Source organism: Chionomys nivalis, chromosome 12 (assembly GCF_950005125.1).
Source record: "Chionomys nivalis chromosome 12, mChiNiv1.1, whole genome shotgun sequence".
Lineage (NCBI taxonomy): Eukaryota > Metazoa > Chordata > Mammalia > Rodentia > Cricetidae > Chionomys > Chionomys nivalis.
In genome coordinates, this window is record NC_080097.1 from 47929872 (window position 1) to 47957590 (window position 27719).

General features: G+C 44.4%; 1 protein-coding gene across 3 annotated transcripts in view; it reads right to left on the reverse strand.

Moving 5' to 3' along the window:
- The window catches only part of Fbxo16 (F-box protein 16), a 51888-nt gene extending 24415 nt beyond the window's left edge, over positions 1-27473 (reverse strand). For 2 of the 3 annotated variants that reach the window (XM_057786438.1, XM_057786440.1), the window contains exons 1-5: positions 27355-27473; positions 21715-21850; positions 12336-12371; positions 4809-5015; positions 3558-3722 (exon numbers count right to left, since the gene is read on the reverse strand). In XM_057786438.1, coding sequence (XP_057642421.1) covers positions 3558-3722; positions 4809-5015; positions 12336-12371; positions 21715-21813 — 507 coding nt within the window. In that variant the 5' untranslated portion in view covers positions 21814-21850; positions 27355-27473. Of the gene's footprint in view, positions 1-3557; positions 3723-4808; positions 5063-12335; positions 12372-21714; positions 21851-27354 lie in introns of those variants that run through there. The other variant, XM_057786439.1, reaches the window with a different exon arrangement.
- Positions 27474-27719: the final 246 nt, after the last annotated feature.

Consider the following 27719-nt stretch of genomic DNA (forward strand, 5'->3'; position numbering starts at 1 on the left):
GTCTGCATATCAAACCTTTTCATCCTATCCTGTAGCTCTACCACCCATTACCTAGCCTGTCACACTGCAGTTAATATATTCATAGAAGGGTACAACCCCCTACCCCCCCGCCAGCACTCTACCCTTAATGAGCTAACAGACAGACAAGTTCAAGTTGCACAGGGGTAGACTGTAGCTGTGTCAGTTATCCAAAGCCAAGCCACTCCCCGAGAATAATTCTATTTAATTTCCAAAATTAGAAGTCTGTCTTTTGTGTGCCTGGTTCATAAAGTGTTTTCAATGTGGGTTTAGCCTAAGGGAAGTGGTACTGGTATGTTAAGAAGCCATTAAGAGCTCAATTTTTGTTCATTAAGAGATTAAGGAGGCTTTGCTTCGTAAATCGACTTGCTTCAGTTGTGAGTGAAAAATCAAGAATTTCCCCAGTTGGGACTGGGGTGTAGCTCTCTGGTAGAATCTTCGCTAGGGTCTTATATTTCATACCCAGCTCCACCACCAAAAATAACGAAGTTATGAAGGAAGGAAGGAAGGAAGGAAGGAAGGAAGGAAGGAAGGAAGAAAAAGAAAGAAAGGAGGGAAGGAAGGACAGAAGGAAGGAAAGAAAGAAGGAAGGATGGAGAGAGAAACAATCCCCTAGTTCCCCAAGCACAGCAAATTCACTGTTTGAGCCACTCCTTGTTTGTGGTAGTCACTTCTACTCTGAGATTATCCTTAGTAACTAAGTGTTTCAATGACAGTGTTTATTTGGGTATGGCATGGCTCCTAGACTGAGTCCTGTGGAAACCTGGTTAGGATCTTTGTAGTCTTAGCACCTAGCACATAACAGCGTCTGATAAATATTTACTCAGTTAATGAATGATTATGGCTGTATCAGTTTGCCGTCTGCTGCTATTATAAACTCCACGGCCAGAAAAGCAACTTGGGAAGGAAAGGATTCATTTCGTCTTACAGGTTAAAGTCCATCATTGAGGGAAATCAGGGAAAGATCTTGATGCAGAAACCATGGACAAATGGTGCTTGCTGGCTTGCTTCCAGGCTCAGGCTCAGTTACCTTTCTTATACAGTTTAGGATTAGCACCTAGGATTAGCTGCCTAGGGTTAGCACCACCCATAGTGGACTGGGCCCTCCCACATGAGCAATCAAGACAATGCTTCACAGGCACGGCAAGAGGTCAATCCGGGCATGTCAAATTGACAATTGAGATTACCCATCACTATGGGCAACTAAGAAGACATTTAAGGGGGCTGGAGAGATGGCTCAGAGGTTAAGAGCATTGCCTGCTCTTCCAAAGGTCCTGAGTTCAATTCCCAGCAACCACATCTGTAATGAGGTCTGGTGTCCTCTTCGGGCCTGCAGGCATACACACAGACAGAATATTGTATACATAATAAATAAATAAATAAATAAATAAATAAATAAATAAATAAATATAAAAAGAAGACATTTAATATTTGTGTAATTCTGTAGGTTGTACAGACCTCATCTAGAAGGGACATTCATTTTTATTAGCTTATTTAGAAATAAACCCTTGTCTTTTTGCTGGAGGAGTTCTACTTTTATCCCTTGTAAGGGTTGATATTCTCAATTTGACAGGATCTGGAGTCACTCAGGAGACAAACGTCTGGGCACACCTGCGAGGGCGTTTCTAGACTGGGCTATTTGAAGTGAAAAGATCCAGCCTAACTGGGGCAGCATCATTCTGGGCACTGAGGTTCCTGACTGGATAGACAGGAGACGGTGACTGAACACCAGCATCCAGCTCTTAGCTTTCTGACTGTGGAGGCACGTGACCAGCTGCTGTAGGAATTTAGCAGTGTTGCTCTACCTAGAGTAGACACTATAATGAACAGCTGTTTTATAGAAGTCCCTTAACCCTGAAGAATTTTTGTGGAAAACAGTGATTGCTTGTAGAATGTTTTTCTGAAGGAGCATTGCAGCCTCCGCGTAACTGTGGTCACAAGACGCCTCTGGTGCACCCGAGGCTCCTGCACTACTGTGTGCTGCAAACATCCACAGGAAAGGACTAAAGTCACGAGGGTCCGTGATGCTCTCCTTTAGAGAGACATACGGTTAGATCAGGGATCTCGGTATGAGGAAATATTTTACCCAAAAAACAACTTTGTGTGACAATCAAATCGGCCTTTGCACGGCTGTTCCGGGTTCAGTTAATCAGAGGCGGAACCACACAGGCCTGAAATTTCATCTTGGAGGGACCTCTCTCTTCAATTGACCCACATGACACAGAACACCCCACCAACCAACCACTTCAACATCCTTCAGTCATGACTTCCCATCACTATAGACCGAGAGCCAAAAGTAAGCCTTTCTTTCTGAGTTGCTTTTGCCATAGCAATGATAAAGGCAATTAACATAATAGTACTAGAAATGAAATAATATGGTATAATTTAAAAAACTTGGGACGTATGTAAGTATAAGTAATAGTAAACTGCAGAAAAATCATTAATTCTGAAAAGCACAATGCTTGGTATTCTAACAAACTGACAATAATGAAATCCACAACAGTGACATAAGCAAGTTTTGCTCCTAACATTTCAAGTCTTTTGTCTTGGCAGTCTGGTTAAATGCTGGACCTGACACATGCCAGGCAAGCTCTGGGCCTGCTGCTGAGCTATGTTCCCAGTCTGGATGTAGATTTTTCTGGAATTCTGTCATGAATGAACGTTGAACCTTGTTAAACAACTTGTTTGCATATCTGTATTTTTTTTTTTTTTGTTTTGTTTTTGTTTTTCGAGACAGGGTTTCCCTGTAGTTTTGGAGCCTGTCCTGGAACTAGCTCTTGTAGACCAGGCTGGTCTCGAACTCACAGAGATCCACCTGCCTCTGCCTCCCAAGTGCTGGGATTAAAGGCGTGCGCCACCACCGCCTGGCCTGCATATCTGTATTAACATGATCCCATATCTCTTCTTTTTTTTATTCTGTGACTATTCATATCAAATGAATGTGTGTCTGTGTGTGTGTGCACTCACATGTGTGTCTGTGAACACATGTGTGAACATGATTATGAAGGACAGAGTTAAACCTTGGGTGTCAGCTAATAAATAAACACTCACATATTTTGGCACATATCCCTAATTCTGAGGCAGGAGGCTCTTGAGATCAAAGCCAGCCTAGGCCACATAAGGAGATGCTGTCTCAAACAATGAGCTAATTATTCCACTGACCGGCCAACCAACAAACTTCAGCTCATCTTATAGAATCATAACAAATATGAATATGTAAATTCTAATGGCCCATGCTGACAACTACTGAATATAATGCAGAATTCCCACGTCAGAACTATCTGGCACATAAATCAGGACGAGAAATCAGAGAGGAGCACACACTCCCCACCCCCAGTCCTGACCTCTGCAGGTAGCTGTGGTTGGAGGGCAGTAGGTAAGAGTGCTCTGTAACACGAATATCCTGGGAAGGTCTATGAAACCTCAGATGGATTCAGAGTCGCGGGTATGTCCTTTGACCCATTCCCTTTGCTACATTCAAGCTGGATCTTTGACTCATGAGTTCTAGAATTTGCTACCGCTTTCCGTCTCAAACTTGCCTTGGGTTTGGTGATGTGAAGTTCTCTCACCATTTGAATGTAGTGCTTTTTCCAGATGCCCTGCTCAAAGGGCGTCGGGGAGAAGTTGATGTACCAGTTAAAGCGCAGGCACTTGAGCATCCAGAGCTGGTCCAGCTCAGCCAAGCTCTTCCAGTACCAGCTCACCTGGGAAAACAAAGCAGCCTCCTCAGGTTCACGGCCTTGTTTCCTGTAGTGCGGAGCTGCGCTGAGGGACCCCAGAGAACTGCTGTCATTTGCCTCGGAGGAGTAGCTCGATAATAAAACACTTTTGATTCTCCTGAGGTGTTCTGGAATTACAGGTATGCCCCACCAAGCCGGCTCTACAAGGTTTTATCTCGGTTTAACTCCGCTTTATTTTTTTTCAGTATTTTTTTTAACATTTATTTTTACTTTAAATGTAGTAGTATTTGCCTGTGTGTACGTATAGTCATACAATCCAGAAGAGGAGTCAGGGCCCTGGAACTGGAATTATAGACAAGTTGTGAGCTGCCATGTGGGCACTGGGAACTGAACCTGGATCTTCTGCAAGAGCAGCAAGTGCTCTTAACCGCTAAGCCATCTCTCCTGCCCCTCAACTTCAGTTTCATATAGTAAAGAACACTTGTAAGAAATACTGGCTTCTTTTTTTCCCTAAGCCCTCTAAGGGTACACTGGCACATTCCGTTCTACCTATCTTTCTGTTTTATTTTGCTTTTGGGAAAGGGTTCACTCTATAGCCCAGGATAGCCCTGAACTCACAACGGTTCTCCTGCCTTAGCTTTCCAAGTGCTGAGTTCACAGCTATGCAGCTTAGCATCTGTCACTCTTGATCTCTTAGTAGACATCGCATAAACGCCCTCTCTTGTGCCTTTCCATTTACAGGTGAGCTGCACTGCACAATCTGGGATGTTATTATAGCTGTGTACACAGGCACCCTGCACTGCACAGTCTAGGTTGTTATTGTAGCTGTGTGCTAGGTGGCAATGCCGTCCTGCTGAGGAACCACGTTTATGAGTATAATTGCTAGCAGTTTCGTCATCTGACACTCCTGGTGTGTACACACACACACACACACACACCCTCTAAGTCTACAGAGTTAAATATAAAAAAACAAGGTCAACGGCCATTCATTCAAACTTTGCAGAATAAAACCCATCACTTCGTCTTATGCCCATGCATAAGGTTATTCCACTCTTAGAGTTTCCTAAGGCTGTCCCAACAAAATGCCATGTGCCTTCCCATTGCCTTTACCTGTGCACAACGACAAAGGCTCCGGGGGTCCAAGAAGGAAAAGATATAGACAGATAACACTCTTGGCAGCTTGGTAGTAAAATCCAGGGCCTCCGCTGGAATTCTTTCCTGCAGCTTTCGACAGCAGAACTTCTGCTGGGCCAGGGAGCAGCGCTCTAGAAGGCCTGTAAGGATTCTTCTCCTTTGAGAGTCTGTCCATTTGTCAAACTGAGGGAACAGAGTAAGAGAGAGTCCCATGGGTATTCTGATCAATCCTGAGGAGGAGACCAGCACAGAAAGTGAGTTTAGTAAGTGACTGCTAGCGCATAGCATGCGTTTGTTGCTATACCAGTTTGGTAAATTCCGTATTTCACCACGGACTTATCCTTTCTCGCATTTCCATGTATGTGACCAGACCACATGCACTGGACAGAACGCATCTGGCCCAGACCTTCAGTGCATATGTAATAGTCAACTTGACACAATCTAGAATCATTTGAAGAGAGTCTCACGGAGGGATTGTCTAGACCAGGTTGGCATTTGGGTATGTCCCTGAGACAATGTCTCCTGAGGGATTGTCTAGCTCAGGTTGCCATTTGGGTATGTCCCAGGGGGAGTGTCTTGATTATGTTAATTGATGTGTGATGATCCAGCCTTGTAGGCCCATATTTTCTGCACGGTGTGACAGCCAAGTTCTCAGGCCATAGTTGGTATCTAAAGCAATTCCTCTAGACAGGCTGTCGCTACCTAACAAAAGGCTCAGGATGCACCGCTCCTTCTCTTTTGTTATTATGTAGATTGCCTGGGAAGAGGTGTGAATTCCAAGCTAGTGAGTTGTGGATGGGACTGCAGTCCCGGTACCCCTAGAAAGAGAATATTAATGAGCTTCCACCTTGGTTTACCTTGGGGAATAAAAGGTGTTTGAGTAATAAACGCGGGTGATCTTCAGGAATGAATGAAGCCTGGGACTCCCTTCCGATTTGCTGTGTGAACTGTGTCTCAATTTTTCCCGCACCTCCACGCCGATACAGAGAGGGAAAAGTAGTTTATGTTGGGGCGTCGGACCCCGACACAGCCTATAGTGGGAGGCACCATTCCCTCGGCAGGGGATCCTGTGCTATCTAAGTGCTGAGAGAAAGCTGAGCATGTATGCACGCGTGCACTTATCTTTCTCTGCTCTTGACGGTAGATGTGACTAGCTGTTTTAAATTACTGCACTGATGTTCCTGCTATGGTGGACGATAACCAGAACTGTGGACTAAGATGAACCCTTCTTCCCATGGATTGCTTTCTGGTTGAGGTGTTCTGTCATCGCACACATGACCTAACACTAGGAAACATAACAAATAAACGTGTGTATGAAGAGCAGAGAGAAATGAGTGACCCTCGATGGCTCTTAGCCAGCTTTCTCCTGTCTGATACAGTTGAGAAGCTCATGTTCAGGAGATGGTCTTACTTAGAAGACAATGCTCACAGACATGCTCACAGGTTGAGATAGTTCTTCAGCTGAAATTCCCTTCTCAAATGAGTCTAGGTTGTGGCAAGCTGACAGTTAAAATTCTCCTTCACAGTATGTGTGCCGATTCATTTTTGTTGGGGTACAGATGTGAGATATGCCCCTGTAGGGTGTGCCCCTCCGGCCCTTGTACTCTTTTCCAACTTCAAAAGGAGCCTCTCTTTCAACAATTTAAATCACCTTGTGATGACTTCGGAACTTGTCTGTAAAAGTCCCACTTCCTCTGCTTCCCTCCGAACACTTATTCAGAGTTATTAGAAACTCTCCTGGATTACAGTTTACCTCATGTAAAGTCTGTTTATATGTTCTGAGTTTGGATTATTTGACAGAAGAGAATACTCAATGACTTGCTCTCAATTTTCTACTGTTTGTAATATTCAAAATGTCCTCATTTATACATTGCGGGTCACTATAGCTACATTGTAGGGATATTATGAGGATTATATACTATCGTGAGGTTTACATATATATGCATGTGTATGTGTGTGTTTACATTGTATAAGTGACACCTATTATTCTAAAATGCCATGGAGATTTTAAAAGCAATAAGTAGGTGGTTAAATCTACATACACTATGTGCAAGACACTTCAAAAGCATCAAGCTGTCATTTCTGTGCTTTGACATGAATCAGTCAAGATAAACTCCCCAGATTTCTTTAGTGCCACATAAGAGAATGAACTCACATTATAGTGTGAATTAAAATGAATATAAAAGAACATTAGGATCATAAAAACCAATAAAGGAGAACACTGAAACACTCTCCCTGGAGATTAAAAAGATAATTACATGGACTCTTCATTTGTTTCACTGATCCAGAAAGTCCAGGATAATTTACATTTGGCTCAGATAGGTGTGTTTTGCCTCAGGGATTTTCCTTTCTAATTGTGTTTGTTTTAGCTAATAGAAAATGAATTTGCATTCCTTGAACCCCTACCAAGTCAAGGTGGGGGTGGTGACTCAGAATACTGAGCAGCAGGGGAAAAAAAAATCCCTTTGGAGTTTAGAAGGTGTTAGAATAAACTAGGAAGTAGCTAATCCACGCAGAGTTCATTGGGCAGGAATTTAGCAACCTCCCTTATTTTTTGCATCAACTCTTCAATAAAATACAAAGCATAAAAGGAAGGGATGAGGATGTGAGGCTGGAGCCATTAGAGTTCTCTTATCCCACTGCCAGACAGTTCACTCCTGAAGGATGCAGCTCTGTGGGGTATTCTTAGTAACTGTGAACACGCTATTTTTAGAGTTTCTGTAGCTTGAGCTATCGAAAGTTCACCAATCTCACAATGAATGGCAAGGACAGGGAGGTGATTTGGGAGGCTTGTGGAGTGTGTGTGTGTGTGTGTGTGTGTGTGTGTGTGTGTGTGTGTGTGTGTGATGCTGGGAATCACCACCTATCACTGGAGACATCAAGTGAGGGTCTCAGCCAGATCCAGCGCTCACAGGGTTATCTTGCTGGCCACCTGGCTCTGAGGATCCTGGCTCTGCTTTCAAAGACTAGACTTACAAGCAGAGACAACACCCATCTGGACTTTATCTGGATTCTGGGAACCCGAACTCCCATCCTCACACTTCTGAGCTATCTCCATAGCCCTACAAAGGATTTTTTTGTTTTTCTTTAAAGAGAGGGTGTCATCGTGTATCAGACTGCCCTTGAACTCACAATCCTGCCTCAGCCTCTGGGGTGCTGGAATTACAGGTAATTCCACAGTGCACTCTACATGCAGCTTAGGTTTCTCACTGTTATTTTGCTTGTTGCTATTCTAAATATCAAACAGAACCACTCTGGGACAAATTTCCCTGACCTCTCTCTCTCCCATTCCCTTCCTAGTCTCCCCAGTCCTCTATCTCCTGTCTTTGTCTCTAATTACCTGCCCTTTGTCCCACTGGGGCAAATAAATCTCCTTTGTGCTGAGAACTTGGTCTTGGGGCTTCTGAGATAAAACCCATCCCTTACAATACCTGCTCCCCTCACATATACACACAATTAAAAATAAAACTTTTAAAATTTGAAGACTTTGAAGGACTAAGAGATGATAGCTCAGTTGGTAAGGGGTTTGCCTTGCCAGACCTGAATTTAGACCCCCAATACCCACATAAAAGCTGGGTGTGGCTGCACACTTCTGTAATCTCAAAGTTGGGGAGGTTGAGATGGGAATCTCCGGGGTTCACTGGCCAGCCAGTCCAGTGGAATCCAGGGGCTCCAGATTTATAAGAGATCCTGCCTTAAAAAGTAAGGTGGAGGGACAGTAAGATGGCTCAGTCGTTAAAGGGCCATGGCATATAAGTCTGGTGACCTGAGTTTGATCTCAGAAATCTATGTAAATAGCCGGGCGGTGGTGGCGCACGCCTTTAATCCCAGCACTCGGGAGGCAGAGGCAGGCGGATCTCTGTGAGTTCGAGACCAGCCTGGTCTACGGAGCTAGTTCCAGGACAGGCTCCAAAGCCACAGAGAAACCCTGTCTCGAAAAACCAAAAAAAAAAAAAAAAAAAAAAAAAAGAAATATATGTAAAGATGAAAAGAGAACAGACACCACAAGGTTGTCCTCTGACTTCCATACGAGCACTGTGCCACATGTGCCCTTATAAGGCACCACCCAACACAACACACACACACAAATGAGAAATAAAGTATACAACTGACTGTGTTTTAGTATAGCTACAAGATCACAGAGTCATCACCACTATCTAATCTCAGCTCGTTTTTATACCCCCCCCCAAATAAAAAAGCAGAAATGGCACCCTGTTTTCTGAGGTCCCTACATTTAACTTTTCAGCTGTCATCTACTGCCTTTCAGAGACTCAGTAACCAAAGACATTGGTCTGGGAGTCATGAAGTCATTTGGATCCAAGCTCATCCTCACCTGGGATGGTGAATGGGGCACTCACAGCGGCATCAACCATAATGCGAATGACTTTACCATTTTTTTCTTGTTTTGAATTGCCATCAGATTATTAAAGATAAAATAATTTGGAAAAAAGAAATACATACGCATTTATGCTATGGGATGATCATTCTGTATGCTGTGAATATATTCCTCTCATTGGTTAATATAAAAGCTGTTTGACCAATAGTCAGGAAGGATAAGATTAGGTGAACAATCAACTGAGAACTCAGATGAGGAGGGGTTGAGTCAGGAGAGATGCCAGTCAGTGTCAAACAAGTAGGACTTGCTGAAAATTAGATAAAAAGCCTTGGGCCATATGGAAAAATATAGAAAATATATGGGTTAATTTAAATGTAAGAGTTAGCTAGTAATAAGCCTGAGCTACTGGTCAAATATTAATAATTAATATAAGCCTCTGAGTAATTATTTGGAAGTGGCTACAGGACAGGGCAGGACAGAGAAACCTCTGTTTAAACATTTCATTCTATTTTAAACTGTTTTTTGGGGGGGTGAGTAGGAGAAGATTGATTTATGAAAACAGGGTCTCAGGAGCCCAGGCTGACCTTGAACGTGGTACGTAGCCTGAGGCTGTTCTTGAATAGATTCTCCCAACTCTGCTTCCCAAGTGCTGGGATTACAGGCTTTTAAGTATACAGTGGCATTAAATAATTTCACATTATAGTGCAATCACCACTACCACCTGTCTCCAGAACTTTCTTAAACCAAGAGTCTACACCCATCAAACACTAGCTCCCCAAACCCTAGTCGCCTCTGTTCTATTTTCTAGCTTTATGAATTTGCCCATTCTAAGTACCTCATATAAAGTGGAATTGTACAATATTTGTCTTTGAAACTGGCTTATTTCACTTAGCACACAATGCCTTCAAAGCTCATCCATGATATATAGTATGTATCAGAAATACTTCCCTTTTACGGCTGAATAACACCCCATCATATGAACACAGCATGTTTTGCTTATCCATTTACCTGTGGATGGATATTTGGATTATTTGTGCTTTTGACTATTTTGAATATCGTTGCTATAAACAATCATGTGCAAGTTTTTGTATGACCATATGTTTTCAATTCTCTTGAGTAGCAGAAAATATTTAGTTGCGACTGTAGAGTAATTCAACAAGTAATTTGTTGCCCAGAAACACATAACTTGACATTATTCAGTAATGGATAATGACCTTTGGGACTCTGTCTCCTCGTTAGAGGAACAGATGAGAAAGTCCTCTCCGATGATGAAGGGTAGCTGTAGCTCGTTAGGCAGAAGCACGAAGCTGTTAGTGTTCTCATGCGGAAGTTCAAGTATACACAGGATAGTGCACCTGCTACCCGGATGCTGGGGGCCCCGTGAATGAACTGCACCAGTTATAGACATCATCTCTCAGACCCACATCACTAGTTCTGTGGTTCCAGGAGGCTGGAACGCCATGGCCATATTTCTCTGCTGACAGCTAGCTTTCAGCTGAATGCTGCCCATGAAGAGGGAGGCACTAGGGAGAAACTGAGGAAAGAGAGACATGCTCCTTTCTGTTCACCCGCTGCTCCTGTCAGCTCTACCCTGACTCTTCACTCCAGCTTTCCCCCAGATGACTTTGAATCATCAGGCTTCCTTGGATATATAAGAACCAACTGGCTGGGATGCCTGCCGTTCCCCCTCAGGAGTGTGGGTCCCCTGCTGGGCTGGGGCGAGTAAGGCTGGCATCAGCTCACTTCTCCACTGACTCTCATCAATCCCTTCCTGAGTCTTTTCTTCAATATCCGCTCACCAATGCTTTTGATTAAATTATGTCTGTTAACATGATGGATGAGTTGTGTTTTCCAGGGAGACTCTAAATGGAAATTATCAGTCATGCTTCTCAGGAAGGAGCTGGCACTGCCTTAGGTACACATGGCACCAAGGCAATGTTACAGACAGAGTGTTTGTGTCCTGAAACATTCACACTTTGAAATATTTACTGTCTGTCTGTCTGTCTGTCTGTCTATTTGGTTTTTCAAGACAAAGGTTTTTCTACGTGTAGCCCTGGCTGTCCCGGAACTCACTCTGTAGGCCAGGCTGGTCTCAAACTCAGAGATTCACCTGCTTCTACCTCGCTGAGTACTTGGATTAAAGGCATACACCCCTTTTCTGGCCTCCATGGGCATCAGGCACCCATACGGTGCACATGCACACATAAAATAAATCTAAATAAAAATTAAAACAAACATGAAATCCTAAGCTGCAGAAGTGAGGGTATTAGGTGGGACCTTTGCTAGGCGGAGCCCTCAACAGGATCAAAACAGATCCCAGAGGACTCTTTCCCCCTTTCTGCCCTTTCAGGAGACAGCAAGATGGCTGCACAAGAGGGCTTTCAACAGACCCATCACCAGCACCTTGATCTTGAGACTTTCCAAATCCCAGAACTAAGAAAAATAAATAAATGACCACTTGGCCTACGGTTTTCATTACAATAGCGTGAATAAACCAAAACAGATAAGATACTGATGTGGGATTCCCCTCTGTATGCTGTGAATGCCATTGGTTAATAAAGAAGCTGCTTTTGGCCTATTGCAGCGCAGAATAGGGCAAAATGGGAATTCCAAGCAGATAGACGTAGAGAGAGAATAGGCAGAGTCAATGAGAAGTCATGTAGCTGCCACAGGAGACAGACGCTGGACACTGGACGGAACCCTACTGGTAGGCCACAACCACGTGGCAATACACAGATTAATAGAAATGGGTTAATTTAAGATATAAGAGCTAGCTAGAAATACGCTTAAGCCATTGGCCAACCAGTATTGCAATGAATAGGTTTTTTGTGTGATTATTTAGGGTCTGAGTGGCCAGGAAACAAACAAGCAGTCTCCACCAACAATATCCCATGGTGCAGAAACAGGCATACTTTATTTTTATTGTCTGTCTGTCTGTCTATCTATCTATCTATCTATCTCTATCTTCTATCATCTTTCTTCCCTCCCTCCCTCCCTCCCTCCCTCCCTCCCTCCCTCCCTCCCTCCCTCCCTTTCTCTTTCTTTTTTCTTTCTTTCATCTAGCTATCTTGTGGTATTGAGGATTATATGCAAGGCCTTGTGCAGGCTAGGCAAGTACTTTGACTCAGATATCCCCCAGAAGCCCTGGATAATTTTAAATGCTTTACCCATTTTCCAAGCAGAGCTCTTCGTTCTTCAAACACCTACAGCAAACAGAAGAAAATAGGGTCATTTGGGGCATCGTGGCTCAAGACACCCACTATAAACAACACCACTGAAGGATTGGTGAGTAGGGATTTGCCGCCTCAACCGAGTATGAAGAGACAGGTTGTGTTTCTGAGAGGGCATTTTATTTATTTATTAAATGGCCTTGTACTCTCTATGTAGGCCAAGGATGACCTTGAACTTCTGGCCTTCCTGTCTCTACTTCCAGAGTGCTTGGATTACAGACACTGCCATCACTTCTAGTTCATGCAGACCTGGGGCTGTGAGCACACTGGGCAAGCACTCTACCACTGAGCTACACTACCAGCCCACTTTACTTACTTTTAACCTAGGCAAGGCCTCTCTTTTTAGTTTCTGTACATGGCGTAATTCATAGGAAAGAAGTAACCCGTTCTCCCATTCTCTCTTTCTTCCTATCCTCCTTCCATTTTTTCTTTTAGACATGGTCTCTCTCTATAGATCAGGTTGGCCCAGACCTCAACTTAGAGCCCAAACTGGCCCAATCTCTCTCTCTCTCTCTCTCTCTCTCTCTCTCTCTCTCTCTCTCTCTCTTTCTCTCTCTCTCTCTCTCTCGTGTGTGTGTGTCTGTGTGTCTCTGTGTGTGTAGAGGCCAAAGGTCAATAACATCAGGTATCTTCCCTAATCTCTCCCTAACTTATTTTTTGAGACAGGGCCTCTCACTGAACCTGGAGCTCATCAGTTTGGCTAGGCTGGCTGGCCAGCGAGCCCTGGGTATCTTGAGATATAAATGCATGCTACTGTGTGCAACTCTTTGCAGGCTCTGGGCATCGAACTCAGGTCTCCATGCTTGCCAAACAAGCACTTTACTAACCAACCATCTCTCCAGTCCTGCTTTTGTCCTCAGTGTATACATACATATATGAACATCCACGAGCTTACTAACTTTAAAATTAGTAATTTCTGTATGTGTGCCTCTGGGCTTACACTTTTGTGTTGGCATAGGTTTGTTCTTATATACTATTTGGGTTAGAAACCATGTCCTACGCATTTGACACATCCGAGTAGAGTGCTGGTATAGCATATTGCAAGTACTCGAGACAGGACATTCCAATGGATGTGACTGATGGCCTTATGGGTGTTACAGAACAGTGTGAGTAAAAGTATAGGTTGATATTTTTCTGAGCCTCAGAGCATATGTAGATTTGAGCATACGAAGAGAAGAAGACCAACATGGGTATATTTGGCAGAGGAGGAGTTATACAGAGAGGAAGAGAGAATAATGAACATATGTGACTGTGTCTCCCACGCCAACACAGACACCCTCTGTCAGCTTTCAAATGGGGACCAATGTTACCGCTCTCGAGCAGTCCTGCAGGGACGTTCCAGCTAGGAGAGGCTATGCAGACTTTGCTCCTTCCTCACTGTGGAGGATGAGAAGTTGGCTTCATGCTGCCAGCAGGCCAACCTTTGCTCTCTTAGACCCTCACACTCTGGTCGTCAAAGACATATTGAAATGGGGGCTGAAAGAGCAGCTTCAACGAGTGTCATGAGTGCCTTCACTCTCCTGTGCGAGGAATCTCACACCCCACATGTAGATACTTCTTGCATATTAGAGAAGGATAAGGACTCTTGCCTCTTCCCACCCCAATCACTGCCGCCGGGATGCTATGATCCCATAATAATGACAACAGATAAATTCACGATTGCACATGCAAATAGAAGAGAACGTAGAAAACACAGAAGAGACAAAACTAATTCTGGATTCAAATATTTCTGGAGCTCCCTCTCCTCTAGCAATACATGCACAAGCCAAGCCGCCAATGCTGATGTAATTCTGATGCCCAGGGCCCCTCCCCTTTCTGCTCTACTCATGCCCCACAGCGGCTGAAAAATATCTGGTTTTTGTGTTTTGTTGTTTGAGACAGGGTTTCTCTATGTAGCCCTGGCTAACCTGGAACTCACTATGTAGACCAAGCTGGTCTCAAACTCACAGAGATCTGCCTCCCTCTGCCTCCCGAGTGCTGGGATTAAAGGCGTGTACCACTATATCCAGTGAGAGTGTCTGGTTGTGTCTCTAGTAGTTTCTGTTCATTTTACCTCCCTATAAAGATGCTCCCCAGAATCAGCAAGAACAGGTTTCATGGCAGATTCTCAGCGACACTGCTGGTCAAACAATGATAATCAAAAGGTTTCTGAAGGCACAGGAGGTAGAGCTGAAAGAAATCCTAAAGAGGGGCTGGAAAGATGGCTCAGGGGTTAAGAGCGTTTGGCAGTTTCCAACAACCTGTAACTCCAACTCCAGGAGATCAATACCCTCTTCTGGACTCTGTAGGCACTGCACTTGGAAGAACATACCATACACACATATACACATAAAAATATTTTTAAAATATTATAATAAAAATAAATAATAAAACTATTAAAACAATCATAAAAAAACCTAAAGAGCTTTTTCTTCAACTTATTTATTTTAGATAGGACAGACAGACTCCCATAAAAGTTACTTTGTTCACATTTTTTTAAAAAATATAAACCAACCACTAGGTCTAGCTGAGCAAGGTGGTTGGTACAGGACTGTAGTCTCAGTACTCAGGAGGCAGAGGTAGGAAGATAGGAAGTTTGGGGCATGATTGGGCTAACAAAAAGAACAAAGGTCAAGCGTAATGGCACACACCTGCGCTCCCAGCACTTGGAAAGCAGAGGCAGGAGGATCAATGCAAGTTTATCTTCAACTACATAGTAAGTTTAAGGCTAGTCAGGCTTACAAGAGACCCTGTATCAAAAAAACAAAACAAAACCAAAACAAAGAAAGAAAGAAAAGGGAAGGATGGGGAAAAGAAAGGGAAGGAGGGACCCTGGTACTGAACTAACTATTCAGCTCAACTCTGCCCTTGGTTTTTCACTATAATCATGGTCTTCTCCATCCTGGCTGCCAGGAACTTACTATATATCCTAGATGGCTGGAACTGATGCTTCCCCTGCCTCAGCATCCTGAGTGCTAGGATTATAGGTGGATCCCACCACCCCTGCAGCCCTAAATCGTTGTGGAACTTCTGCCAGTGCTCTGCCTGGTGTGGGAAGAAGACTGGGTCTTGATATCATCAATAAGTTTTCAAAAGGGGATCTGGCTGCACCATCACAGTGTTCCCTGAAGGTGTGGCTCATGGTAACATTGACGGGAGATGCATAGTCCATAGAAAGTATCAGGAAAGGAATGAGGGGGGAAATGGGTTCCATCATGCAGCAGGCTAAAGCAAACACAATGTCCAAGCCAGACCTGGTGGTGCAGGCTTATCATCACAGCTACTCAGGAGGCTGAGGCAGGAGGATCACAAGTTCAAGACCTGTCTAGGCTACAGAGTGAGTTTAAATCAGTTTAGGTAATTTTATGAGACTGTGTCTTAGAAAGTAAAAAGGGAGGATTGGGGACACAGCACAGCGGAAGTGTGTTGTCTAAGAATCTGTGAGGTTCTGGGATTGAGCCCAAGCAGTGAAAGGAAAGGAAAAACCAATATCTATTCAGACTCCAAGCAATCCCAGGCATTCACAGACAGTATCACTACCCAGGAGAAACTGACCACAGAAGAGAGGAGGAAAGGGGAGACAATGAGCTTATATAACAGTCTCTCCTGCTTCACACATCCTGACTCAAAGTCAAGGGGACTCCAATCTGGCTGAGTCTGCCCTTAATACATTACATATATAAACAAATTATATATATAATTTATAATTATAGCTTATAAGGATAACTATATAATATATATAATTTGGGGCAAATCATTTTGCCGCCAGTCCTCATTTGGATCTGCATTCTTACGTTCCCTGAACTAGAGTGAATTTTCATTCCAAAGACGTGCAATCAGGACCTTCATTTTTCAGGAGCTGGAAACCAGACTATCTCTTTGAAATGGCAATATTAAAATGGCTCTTCTCTCGCAGACGGCTGCAGTCTGTTTATATCACAGTTTACCCGCAGCCTGCTGTTAAGTCAAAAATCCCTTGGTTGTTATTTTAGTCTGTTGACACTGCAATTACATATTTCCTCGGGTGGCATCACTGCAGTGGAGGAGGGAGCGACTTTGGAAATCCTAAATTATGATCGATGGATGGCAACGAGGTGCCGCCTCCCAGAACTCCCCTTTTTACAGGCACTGTGGGATGAGTGGGAATCACGCACCAAAGCAATGGGGATGCGCACTTTTCATGTTTGTACATTATATGTATTTAAGGTGTGCCAACATGATGTTTTGGGATGCATATACAAGAGCGAAATAATCGCTAGAGTCAAGGCAATTATCCTGCCCATCCCTGTTCATGGCTAACTTTGCATGTGGGGGAACGAGAGCCTTCTAATTACAACACTGGCTGGCAGCATAGGTACTATTACAACACTCTCCCCTAGGAATCCTCAGTGCCCAAATTACTCTGTAATCTGCTGCATTTGCCCACCTTGATGATGCTTTTATTTTTTTTAAGTAATCTAAATTTGAATTTAGTCTCTCAGCTGAAAACCTGCCGTGAAGTTAGAACCCTAAGTCTCTTATTTTAGGCTGGCTTGGCTATTATGTATTTTACGTTCTGCCACAGAACAGAGGAAAGACAAAAATTAAAAGACAAAATGGAGGGCTGGATATGTAGCTCACTAGACTGCTTACTTAGCTTGCATAATGCTCTGGGTTCAACCTCCGGCCTCTTATAAATGGGGCTTAGAGCCCCAGGCCTATAACTCTTGAACTAGGGAGGTAAATTCAGGAGGATTAGAAGGATGGAGTTATTTGTGGTTACCTACTGCGTTCAAGGTCAATTGGGCCTACATGATACCCTGTCCCCAAAGAAGGTGGGTGCTGAAGAGATGGCACAGTGATTAAGATCATGTGCTGCTCTTACGTGGAATGTGGGGTTCATTTCCCAGCACCCCAGTAGGGTTGGGCACAACTGTCTGTAACTCCAGGTCTCGGAACTCTAATGACTTCTGGACTTCATGGCCAACTGTGCATGTGTTCTCTCTCTCTCTCTCTCTCTCTCTCTCTCTCTCTCTCTCTCACACACACACACACACACACACACACACACATACACTAAAAGTAAAATATTTTTTAAAAATAGAAGCTCACAATGGCATATATTTTTAAAAAATTCATTTGAAACAAGATGACTAAATGATATTTTTGAATATGGGAGTTATAAATGATGAGTATTTTCTCTAAAAAATTTCATTAAATGTGACAAAAGCCATTAAAGAACAAGGATAAAACCATGCCATGTTCGTTATTTTGTATTGATCTTTTCTAGAACTGAGGGGTTTATTTAGTATCCATTGGGAGGCAGCTGGTTGACAGCCAGGAGCCCAAAGAAGCTGTCTTGGCCAAGGTCATGACCTTGGAAGGGAGAGCAGCTGGTCACTGAAGGGCAGTGTCAACTATAATGGCCAGGCCTCCCTGAGATCACGACAGCTGGTGTCCTATGGGGACAGTGGAGCCATCATGGAGACTGCACTGCAGCTCCCCTTCCTCCTTGTCTCCAAGCCTACACCCTTCCCTTCTGTATTAGAGTGCTCCAGAGGAACAGAATTTACTAGGATTTACTAGAGTGGATTACAGGCTGTGGTCCAGCTAGTCCAACAATGACTGTCTACCAACGGAAGGTCCAAGAACCCAGTAGTCATTCCGTCCACAAGGCTGGATGTCTCAACTGGTCTTCAGTATATGCCAGAATCTTGAAGAAGTGGGCTCTCATGCCAGTGAAGGAAAGGACTTGCTAGTGAGAACAAGATGGCAGAGAGAGCAAGCTTCCTTCTGTGTCCTTTATGTTATTCTGGCTGCCACCAGAAGATGTGGTCCACATTAAAGGATGGATCTTCCCATCTTTAGTTATTTAATTAAGAAAAAATATTTCGCATGTGTTCCCAGCCACTTGGGATTTAGTTAATTCCAGATGTAGTCAAGTTGAGAAGCAAGAGCAGCCATCACACTTTCTCCCCTCTTCTTTAGGGTTAATCCCTAGGTGCTCATCTCAAGGCCGGGGATGAGCATCAGTGGGACAGCCCTTGGTTCACGTGTACAAGGCCCTGAGTTCAATTCCCAGGATTGCCAAAATAAAGGATCTTCCTCTATTGCCCCACCCACAACAAGAACTCAGGTGCTTTGGGGACCATTGAAGGTACTTTTTAAAAGAGTCTTAATTTTGATTTTAATTATGTTTGTGTGTAGGTATGTGCATGTGACTGCAAATGCTCCAAGAAGCCAAAAGTATCAGATCTCCCTGGAGCTGGAGGTACAGGAAGTTGTAAGCCACCCCATGTGTGTGCTAGGAATTGAACTATGATCTTCTGCAAGAGTAATGTGTGCTCTTAACTGTGGAGCCATCTCTCCAGCCACAAGCACTAGCTGGTGTGGCTCACTATGTAGATCATATTGATCTTGAACTCACAGACGTTCTCCTGCCTTTGCCTCTGAGATCCGGGATTAAAAGGATATGCCACCACGCCTAGCTTAAGATACACTTTCTTCACAGTGGCCAAATTGGTTGAGACTTTCCTGGGAAACTTTCTGAAAATCAAGACACTCAGCAACTTGGTATTTCAACTCAAGTTACTTTTCCACACATGTGCAAAACCTTCACAATTCAAAGAGAAAACAGATTTCCAAATCTGACACTGAAGTTGGAGGGATAAACTGTGATATAAACTGTCGGAGAGCTACGAGCGTCACAACAGGTGCTCGACAAATAATTGTTGTGCAGAAAGAAAAAGATTTCCATACGTTCATTTGGCACTATGAGGCCAAGCTCCATCTGCCTCTTCCCATCCTTTTGTTCCCGAGGCCTCCTTTCTTCCCTCTCTCTCCTGTCTTGGGTCTTTTTTTTTTTTTAAAGATCTTTTCCCTTTTAGCTTTTCTCCACTTTATTTCTCAGGATTCCAATCTCTTACGCAACCCTCTTCCCTTTACTCCTGCTTCACATTAGAGAAGGAGAAAGTTCCTAGTTCCAAGATGAGCCAGGATTAACTATGGGCTTTGCCAAGAGGGATCAACACTTCATTAGGATTGCAGAAACAATAGCCCAACTCCAGCCAAGGAAGGAGCTAGAAGGGCCCAAAGATAAAAGTCAATTGAGCTCCAGAAGGGCTCAATTGATGAAACACGCGGTTGCAAATACAATAACCTCAACTGCATCCCCCAGAACTCAAACTGGAAAAAAACAAAACAACACAACAACAACAACAAAAACCAAAAAAACACAAGGAGTTCTGTTGTGTTTAAATCCCAGTCCTGGAGAGTCAGAGATAAGGGGATCCCTGGGGCTCAGCCTGCCTCGCCTGCTTGGTAAGATCTAAGCCTATGAGAGACCCTGTCTCAAAAAACGAGTTAGAGCCAGGCGATGGTGGTGCAAGCCTTTAATCCCAGCACTCAGGAGGCAGAGGCAGGCGGATCTCTGTGAATTTGAGGCCAGCCTGGTCTACAAGAGCTAGTTCCAGGATAGGCTCCAAAGCTACCGAGAAACCTTGTCTTGAAAAACCAAAACCAAACCAAACACAAACAAAACAAACTAACAAACAAAAAACCAAGGTAGGGCATTATCTGAGGAATAACAGCTGAAGTCCTTTGATCTCCGTATATATGCATGCACATGTACACCTGTAATTGCACATACGCAAGTGCACACACATGCAAGCACACACACAGAACAGCAAGAGGACTGGACTTGTGTTCTGGAAGCCACACCCAGACCTATGTCTTCAGAGAGTGGGGGAAGGAAAACGTCAGTCTGGAAGGGCTGACGTTGAACAGAAAATCTAGAAACAGCAATGAGAACAAAGAGGAGGCAGGAAGCAGTGAGGTGATGAGGGCACTGTGGACTTCACCCGTCTGGCCTCAAGTGCCAGGGAGTAGAGACAGGGCTGGAAGCTGGGAGGTTGGCTGTGGGTCAGGACCTGAAGGGACCTCAGGGATGCGTGGGGGATTGGAATTTGCTCTTTGGAGTAAATCCCATTTTCAGTCTCATCTAATAGGATTGGTATTTAGAAAGATCTCTCTGGAGCCTTAAGAGAGGAAAAGTAAGTGGGCGCAGCGACGACAGCCAGGGAGTTACTGTACTGTGCCTGGCAAGGCTGGTGGCAGGAGGTGACCTAAGAACGTGGAGCTGGGTTGCCTAGACCTAGAGAGAAGACTCAGAGACCCAGAGAACAGATGGGACAGAGGGGCAACGGTGTGTAGGGATCTAATACTCCATGGCTTCCCTATCCTAAGAGTCTGGGCATGCTGAGAAGGGAAGGCACCGAGCACTCTTCACTTGGCCCTGTTTTCCAAGTTACACTGCAGGAAGGCAGCCTAGAGGGAGGACTTTATGGTCATTGTTCACTATGAAGATTAGATTCCCTGGGTTCATTGGTCTTCAACTGTCAGGAAAAGCACCGTGTGCCAGGCATGTATCTATCTGGGTGATGGGCATCACTCAGCTGGCCGAGGTCAACCAGGAGAGAGTCAGTGTTTAGGCTTGATACAGAATGCTCACCCTGACAGCTCTGCTGTGATTGGAAGTTCTTTGTCCCTGCCCAGATCCCTGTGTCCCTTACTGTGAGATAGTACTGCCTTTTGTTCCGCCTGCAACAGGCTCGCTTATTAGCCTGTAAACTGGAGTGAAGAATCCAATCCCACACCTGGCAGGGAAAGGGGAGATTTTTATGGCCTCGTGATGGTATAAAGTGGGGTTTCTCACCTGGAGGAAGGACTGGTGTGGAGAGGGAAGATAGTGAGGTCAGTTTTACACAATGAAACTGATTGTGTTTCGTTGCCAAGCGGGTGTGGTCCTGATGCTCAGAGACTGATCAGAGTTCTGCAACTCGCAGAAGCAGGAAGACAATACCCCAGAGCTCCGCCATTCCCACACCCCGGCCACTTGCTGCAATTTCTACCGGGTGTATTTTACTTGTGTCTCCTCAGAATTAAACTGGGAAATAGACTTCTCAGGAGAACACCAGTACCACCGAGTACTCGGCTGAAATGTATGTATTCACTAAATGGATAAACTAGAAGTTTACCCAGAAACTCGGGGATTGGTTTTCAGGGGAAGCCCTCCTAGACATCCTTCATCCCCTCCCTCAAATTCTGTTGGCTCCAAGAAGAACCAGTGATGGGAAAAAGAAGACACACCTAGGGTAGATAATGCAGGAAAGAACAATGACTTTTCCCTTGGGCAGAACTCTATTTCTAGTCTTGTCCACATACAAAGACACAAATAAAGTTGTTTTGTCTTTTGTTCCAAGACTGTACCATCTTCAACAATTTGTGCTCATATTCTGATTATCAGGACTTTACCTCCCCCCGCCCAGGACCCAAATAATAAAATACTCTGACTGCTCACCTGGTCATTCAGAAGTTGATGGTTTAGGGGTGTCCAGGTGCTCATCTTTGTCTGCATTTTGGAGCCATCAGTGCTTTTTGGAGGTGCAAAGGCCATCATGAAAGGATCTGGTATTCTTCCATCAGAAAGACTACACCTATCAGAAGAAATGAACTATAGAACCTTCTGAAAACTAAAAAAAAAATTACAACTTTTTTGTATGTTAAAAGAGGGTATGGGTGGGGAGAATATTTACCAAGAGTCTTGCTTATGTCAAAGACTTTATACATATGTTCAGTACAAGTTTACAATGAGCTGGTGGAGCAATTGTGAGTTTTAGCTACTTAGACCACTGGAAAAAAAAATGAGGCTCACTGAGGTTACCCATCCTGCCCAAGATCATATAGATGGTGAGTTGTACAGGGATCAGACCACTGAATCATGGATGTACGGAGTCATTCTTAGCTCAGAACGGAAGTTCACTGGCCAGAAAGAGAAATGCTTCAAATTTAGTCACAGTGCAACATAAAACACACCCTTAGCTAGGCAGTGGTGATACATACCTTTAATCCCAGCACTCAGGAGGCAGAGGCAAGAGGATCTCTTGAGTTGGAGGCCAGGCTAGTCTATAGAGCTCATTCTAGGACAGCCAGGGCTACACAGAGAAAGCCTGTATGGAAAAACAAAAACAAACGACAATAAAACAAACAAACAAAAAACCCACATCCTTCATCCCAGCTTTTGGGAGGCAGAAGTAGGGGGATTATTTTTTGAATTTAAGGCCACATTGTTCTTCACAGAGAGTTCCAGGCCAGCTATGGCTACCCTATGAGATCCTATCTCAAAGCAGATACCTAATTTTTTTTTTTTTTAAGTTTTTCGAGACAGGGTTTCTCTGTGGTTTTGGAGCCTGTCCTGGAACTAGCTCTTGTAGACCAGGCTGGTCTCAAACTCACAGAGATCCACTTGCCTCTGCCTCCCAAGTGCTGGGATTAAAGGCATGCGCCACCACCGCCCGGCCAGATACCTAATTTTTGTCTTTGTGAAATTAGCTCTCCTCCTCTACTCTTAGCAGGGAGGTAAAAAAGTTCCAGTCTAATACGCACTCAAGGAGTAGACTGATGTAGTGTGCACGGCCACACCTTTGGAGATGGACAGATGTGTTTACCGGGGGAAATCTGTTGTTTTTAGTTATCTGGTATAAAGTCTACCTACTTTTAATTAAGGTACTTTAATTTCCTTGAGGAATTATTTTCCTCACTGGTGTGCAGTTTGCTGGTTGGTTGGCTGACTTTAGAGGTGTGCGGTTGCTGGTTTTTTTATTCATTTGGGGGCCACCAGTAGTCCCTTCCTTGACAACAGATGGTGATTGGACCAAGTCACAGATGGGCTTGCCCTTTTCTGCATGAGGTGGTCACTGAGGGTAATATTAGCGACTTGAGCAGATTGCAGTGCTGTGCCTGCTCATCTGCCTCCCAGAAGCGACCTGCCCTTTTCCTCTTCTTCATTTGTTAGTTGTTTCTGCTTTTGCAACCTTTTATAAAATTAACCTTGTACAGTTTGTTTTTAATACTGGCTCTGCAATTTAAAAACAATTCTAAGATTTATTTTATTGGGTGTGTTTTGCCTACATGTGTGCATGTGTGTATATCTGGTGCCTGAGGAGGTCAGAAAAGGGCATTGGATCCTTTGGAATTGGAGTCATGGATAGTTGTGAATCATCATGCAGGTGCTGGGAATTGAACCTGGCTCCTCTACAAAAGCACCAAGCACCCTAACTTCTGAGTCATCTCTCCAGACCCACTTTGTGCAATTTTTGTTTTTCTTTGTTGTTTTTTTCGAGACAGGGTTTCTCTGTAGTTTTGAAACCCGCCCTAGAACTAGCTCTTGGAGACCAGGCTGACCTTGAACTCACAGAGGTCCGCCTGCCTCTGCCTCCCACGCACTGGGATTAAAGGTGTGTGCCATCACCTGGCTCTTGTGCAGTTTTTTAAATCCTATGTATGTGTACCTCCAAAATGATACTTGGAAAAGAGGAAAAGGTCTTGACAAGGTGGCTGGGGGCTGATGGGCAGGTGGCCTGAGTAACTAGTAACTTCTTTCAGTCTTGTCACTTATAGAGTGCCCAAAAGCTGCCCTTTGGTGAGCCATGATGGAATATTTTATAATGGACTGAAGATTCAGTACCTGCCCTCGGTGTTTCTACCCTTCCTTCTCTCTGAAGATGGGTTTACCCACACAGGTAGAACTATGGTCAAGGCATCTTTATAAATGCCTGATCTGGGGCTCCATACATGACCCTATAGCATTAAATGTTGAACAAATTAAAAACCAACTGGAAACCAGGCAGTAGTAGTGCAAACCTTTTAATCCCAGCACCCAGGAGGCAGAGGCAGGCAGATCTCTGTGAGTTCGAGGCCAGCCTAGTCTACAGAGTAAGTTCCAGGACAGTCAGAGATACACAGAGAAAGCCTGTTTTGAAAAAAATAGAGAAAGGGAGGGAGGAAGGGAGGGAGGGAGGGAGGGAGGGAGGGAGGGAGGGAGGGAGGGAGGGAGAGAGAGAGAGAGAGAGAGAGAGAGAATAAAAAACCAACTGGGCTGGAAATGTAACTCTGTGAGAAAAGAGTGCTTACATAGCTTGCACGATGCCCTGGGTTTAACCCCACTAACACATAAACCAGCTATGGTGTCATATGCCTGTAATACTAGTGCTCAGGAGATAGAGGTGAGAGGCCAGAAGTTCAAAGTCATCCTCATAGTCTAATGAGGCTTTGCCTTAAAAACATGCATAAAATTTTTTAATGCATTACTTTTCAGCTGAGATGGGGTTTCTCCATTCACCACATCTGAAATCTCTGAGGTCCTCACTTGACATGTAATAGTCACTCAAGTTTAAGTTAGAGCTGAAGATGGAGCCAATATTTTACACCCTGGTAGGTCCATTAATCAACACCTTCCCTTGGTTGCACCCTGCCGCCATAGCTTGGGCTCGGACCAGCCTTTGGGCGCTTCTCGGCTCCTAATGTTTCATTATCTAAGTCACTCCAGTTTTCGCTAGGTTTCAAAAGGCATAGGAAATGGTTTCCTTGCAGCATTGTTAACTAGCAGCCAGAAATACAGGTGCAGGTGAGCAGGCAAACACCTCCACCAAGCTCAGATCTGCCCTGGTAAAAATTGTACACTGCTTGTTTTTATCTTGAGACAGGGACTTGGTATAAAGTTCAGGCTGCCTTCAAACTCAAGATCCCCACCTCTTCTATCTTCCCAGGGCTGGGATTACTGGTATTTGTCACCGAGCCCAGCATCGCCCGCCCTGCCTTTTTACGACAGCAGCTCTTTTAAAACCTGAAGCCTCCTACAGGGCAGGCAGTTATAGAAAGATCAAATCAAACTCAAAAAAATAAAAAATAAATAAAATAAAATAAAAAAATAAATCAAACCTGAAGCCTCTGAGCTAAAGGCGATGAGTCTCCTTCCTAGAGAAAAATCACAGGAAGCTAAGATTCTGCTTCCCCGGGGTTAAAAAAAACCTCTGCATTAAGCTGAGAAGCTCCCTTGCTTCCCAGTGTGTGTGGCAAGCCATTCGTTGTATTCTGGGTACAGTTTCTGAATGAAGATAAGATAGATTTGCTCAGAGACACCCTCAGGGCCTGCAAGGCTGTTTTCTTCTCGTTGGTTCCTTGGATCTGAAAACCGCTTCTGATTAGATTTTCTGCAGAGCATCTGTAGTTTCCAGGAGGTGGGCCTGGCCAGGAGGCACAGACCTTGGTGATGGTTGTACAGAAGCAAGCCAACGGAGGTGTCTTGCCTCGTCTTTTGTGATTATCCTTTTTCAATTTTCCTCTCCCCCTCCACCCCAGAAGACGAACAGTATACATAGTTTGTATGCACCACACAAGTTCACAGAATAGACTACTGGCTACCACTCAAAAGACAGAGGATTTCACACAACACACACAAGAAAGGATAGACCCTGTGTCTACCAGGAGAAAGCAGACCGGTCGTCTCACCCTCTTCCAGAGACACAAGGTGCTGGTGCTTTCGTTGACCTCTTTGCCTTTTAATGACAGCCTGTCATTATACTTCACATTCCTTGGGATAAAACTGTAGAAAGTAGGCCAGGACTCCCATCCCCTATATATGGCTCCAAGCTCTGTTTAACGGCCAAGCAAGAGTCCCAGGAGTCATGCTGTAAGATCTGATCTGGCCTTCTAAATCTCCTGTTCACACCGTCACCATTACACAACAACCCAACAAAGGCCCTTCTAAATCTCCTGTTCACACCATCACCATTACACAATAACCCAACGAAGGCCCTTCTAAATCTCCTGTTCACACCGTCACCATTACACAATAACCCAACGAAGGCCCTTCTAAATCTCCTGTTCACACCGTCACCATTACACAATAACCCAACGAAGGCCCTTCTAAATCTCCTGTTCACACCGTCACCATTACACAATAACTCAACGAAGGCCCTATTCCAGGCAGGCCTCAAAACAGCTTATGTAGCCAAGGATGGCCTTAAATGTCTCATCCTCTTGCCTCCACATCCCAAGCTCTGGATCACAAGTGTGTACCACACACCTGACGTATGCAGTGCTGGTTTCAAGCATGCTAGACGAGCCCTCTACCCATGGAACTGTAGTCCGAGCCCTGAGATTTGTTTTGTTTTATTTTACCTTGCTTTTGCTTTTGTTATGTGAAAGAGTCTTGATTCATATCCCTGGTTGACCTGGAACTTGCTATGTAGACCAGGTTGGCCTCAAATTAACAAAGATTCACCTGCCTCTCCCTCCCCTGTGATAGGATTAAAGGCCTATGCTACCACACCCAATACTTTTTGCTTGTTTGTTTTTTAAGGAGCAGTCAGTGAAGTCACTGTTTAATTAAAAAACAAAACAAAACAACAACAACAACAAAAAACTGTGAATCTCACTAATGGCTGTGGGACCCCAACTCCTCAACATGAAATCTGGGTCGGCTCACTGGAACTGTTTCAGCCTTCCTCTGTCTTTTCCTGTACTCTGTCCAGATCCACTGACAGCCTAACCACTTTAAGGACGGTAGCATGAAACCCTTCTGGGCTTGTCTTCTGACACTGCGTATCTCAATTCCAATCGCTGTGGTACATAGAAGATCTTCAATAAGTATTTGTTACTCAACGGAAGGAAGAAATGTCATGGTGGAGAAGGGGGGTGGGGGCAGTGTGAGGATTAAACCTTGTGAGTTGCACGCCAAAACTCAGAGCATAATGGACCCGGCACAGAGAAAATACTCGAGACAGTCAGGGTTTCCTTTGGAGGCTACAATGAAGACGAGGATTGAGTTTCTCCTCTAACACATAATTCACCCACAGTACACTGTAATGTTGCCAGGCGCGGGGAATTTCACACACTCTCAGGAAATAGAGGAGGGGTAGGTTTAAATGCGAATTCACCTTATATCCAACAAGTTAAAAACCGAGTAAGCGCTGTAATGCATGCCTTTTAAAGCTAATGTTTGACCTGCACGTAATTGGTGGTTGTTAATTTCATAGGTGTGGAGCAACCACTGAAACTGCAGCAGCCTGCAATCCCAAGAGCCCCGGAAAGGCTTGTGGGAAGTTAGGGAGCTCTCTCAGAATCTCCATCTTTTTCCTGCCCTGCCCACAGCTCTCACCTCAGCTGCCGGCCTCCTTCTTCAAGCCTTTGGCTCTGGGGTTGCCATCGCTGCGCTGGGGCAGCTTTCTTAGCTTCCTTCCAATCCCCACCTCAACGCTCCCAGCAGTCCAATCATCATCTATAAATCCTGTCGCTGGCATCCGGGGTCTCTTAGGCAACAATGTGTGGTCTCTTGATTGGCCAGGGCATCCAAGGAGGGCTGGCTCCAAAATTGGGCACGGAGATAAAAAAAAAAAAAAAAAAAAAAAAAAAAAGAGAGAGAGAGAGAGAGAGAGAGAGAGAGAGAGAGAAAGTGTGGCTATAGGGTGAGTGGGAGGAGCTGTCATGTCTTGATAGAATGCTAGCAGGAAAATGTATCCAATC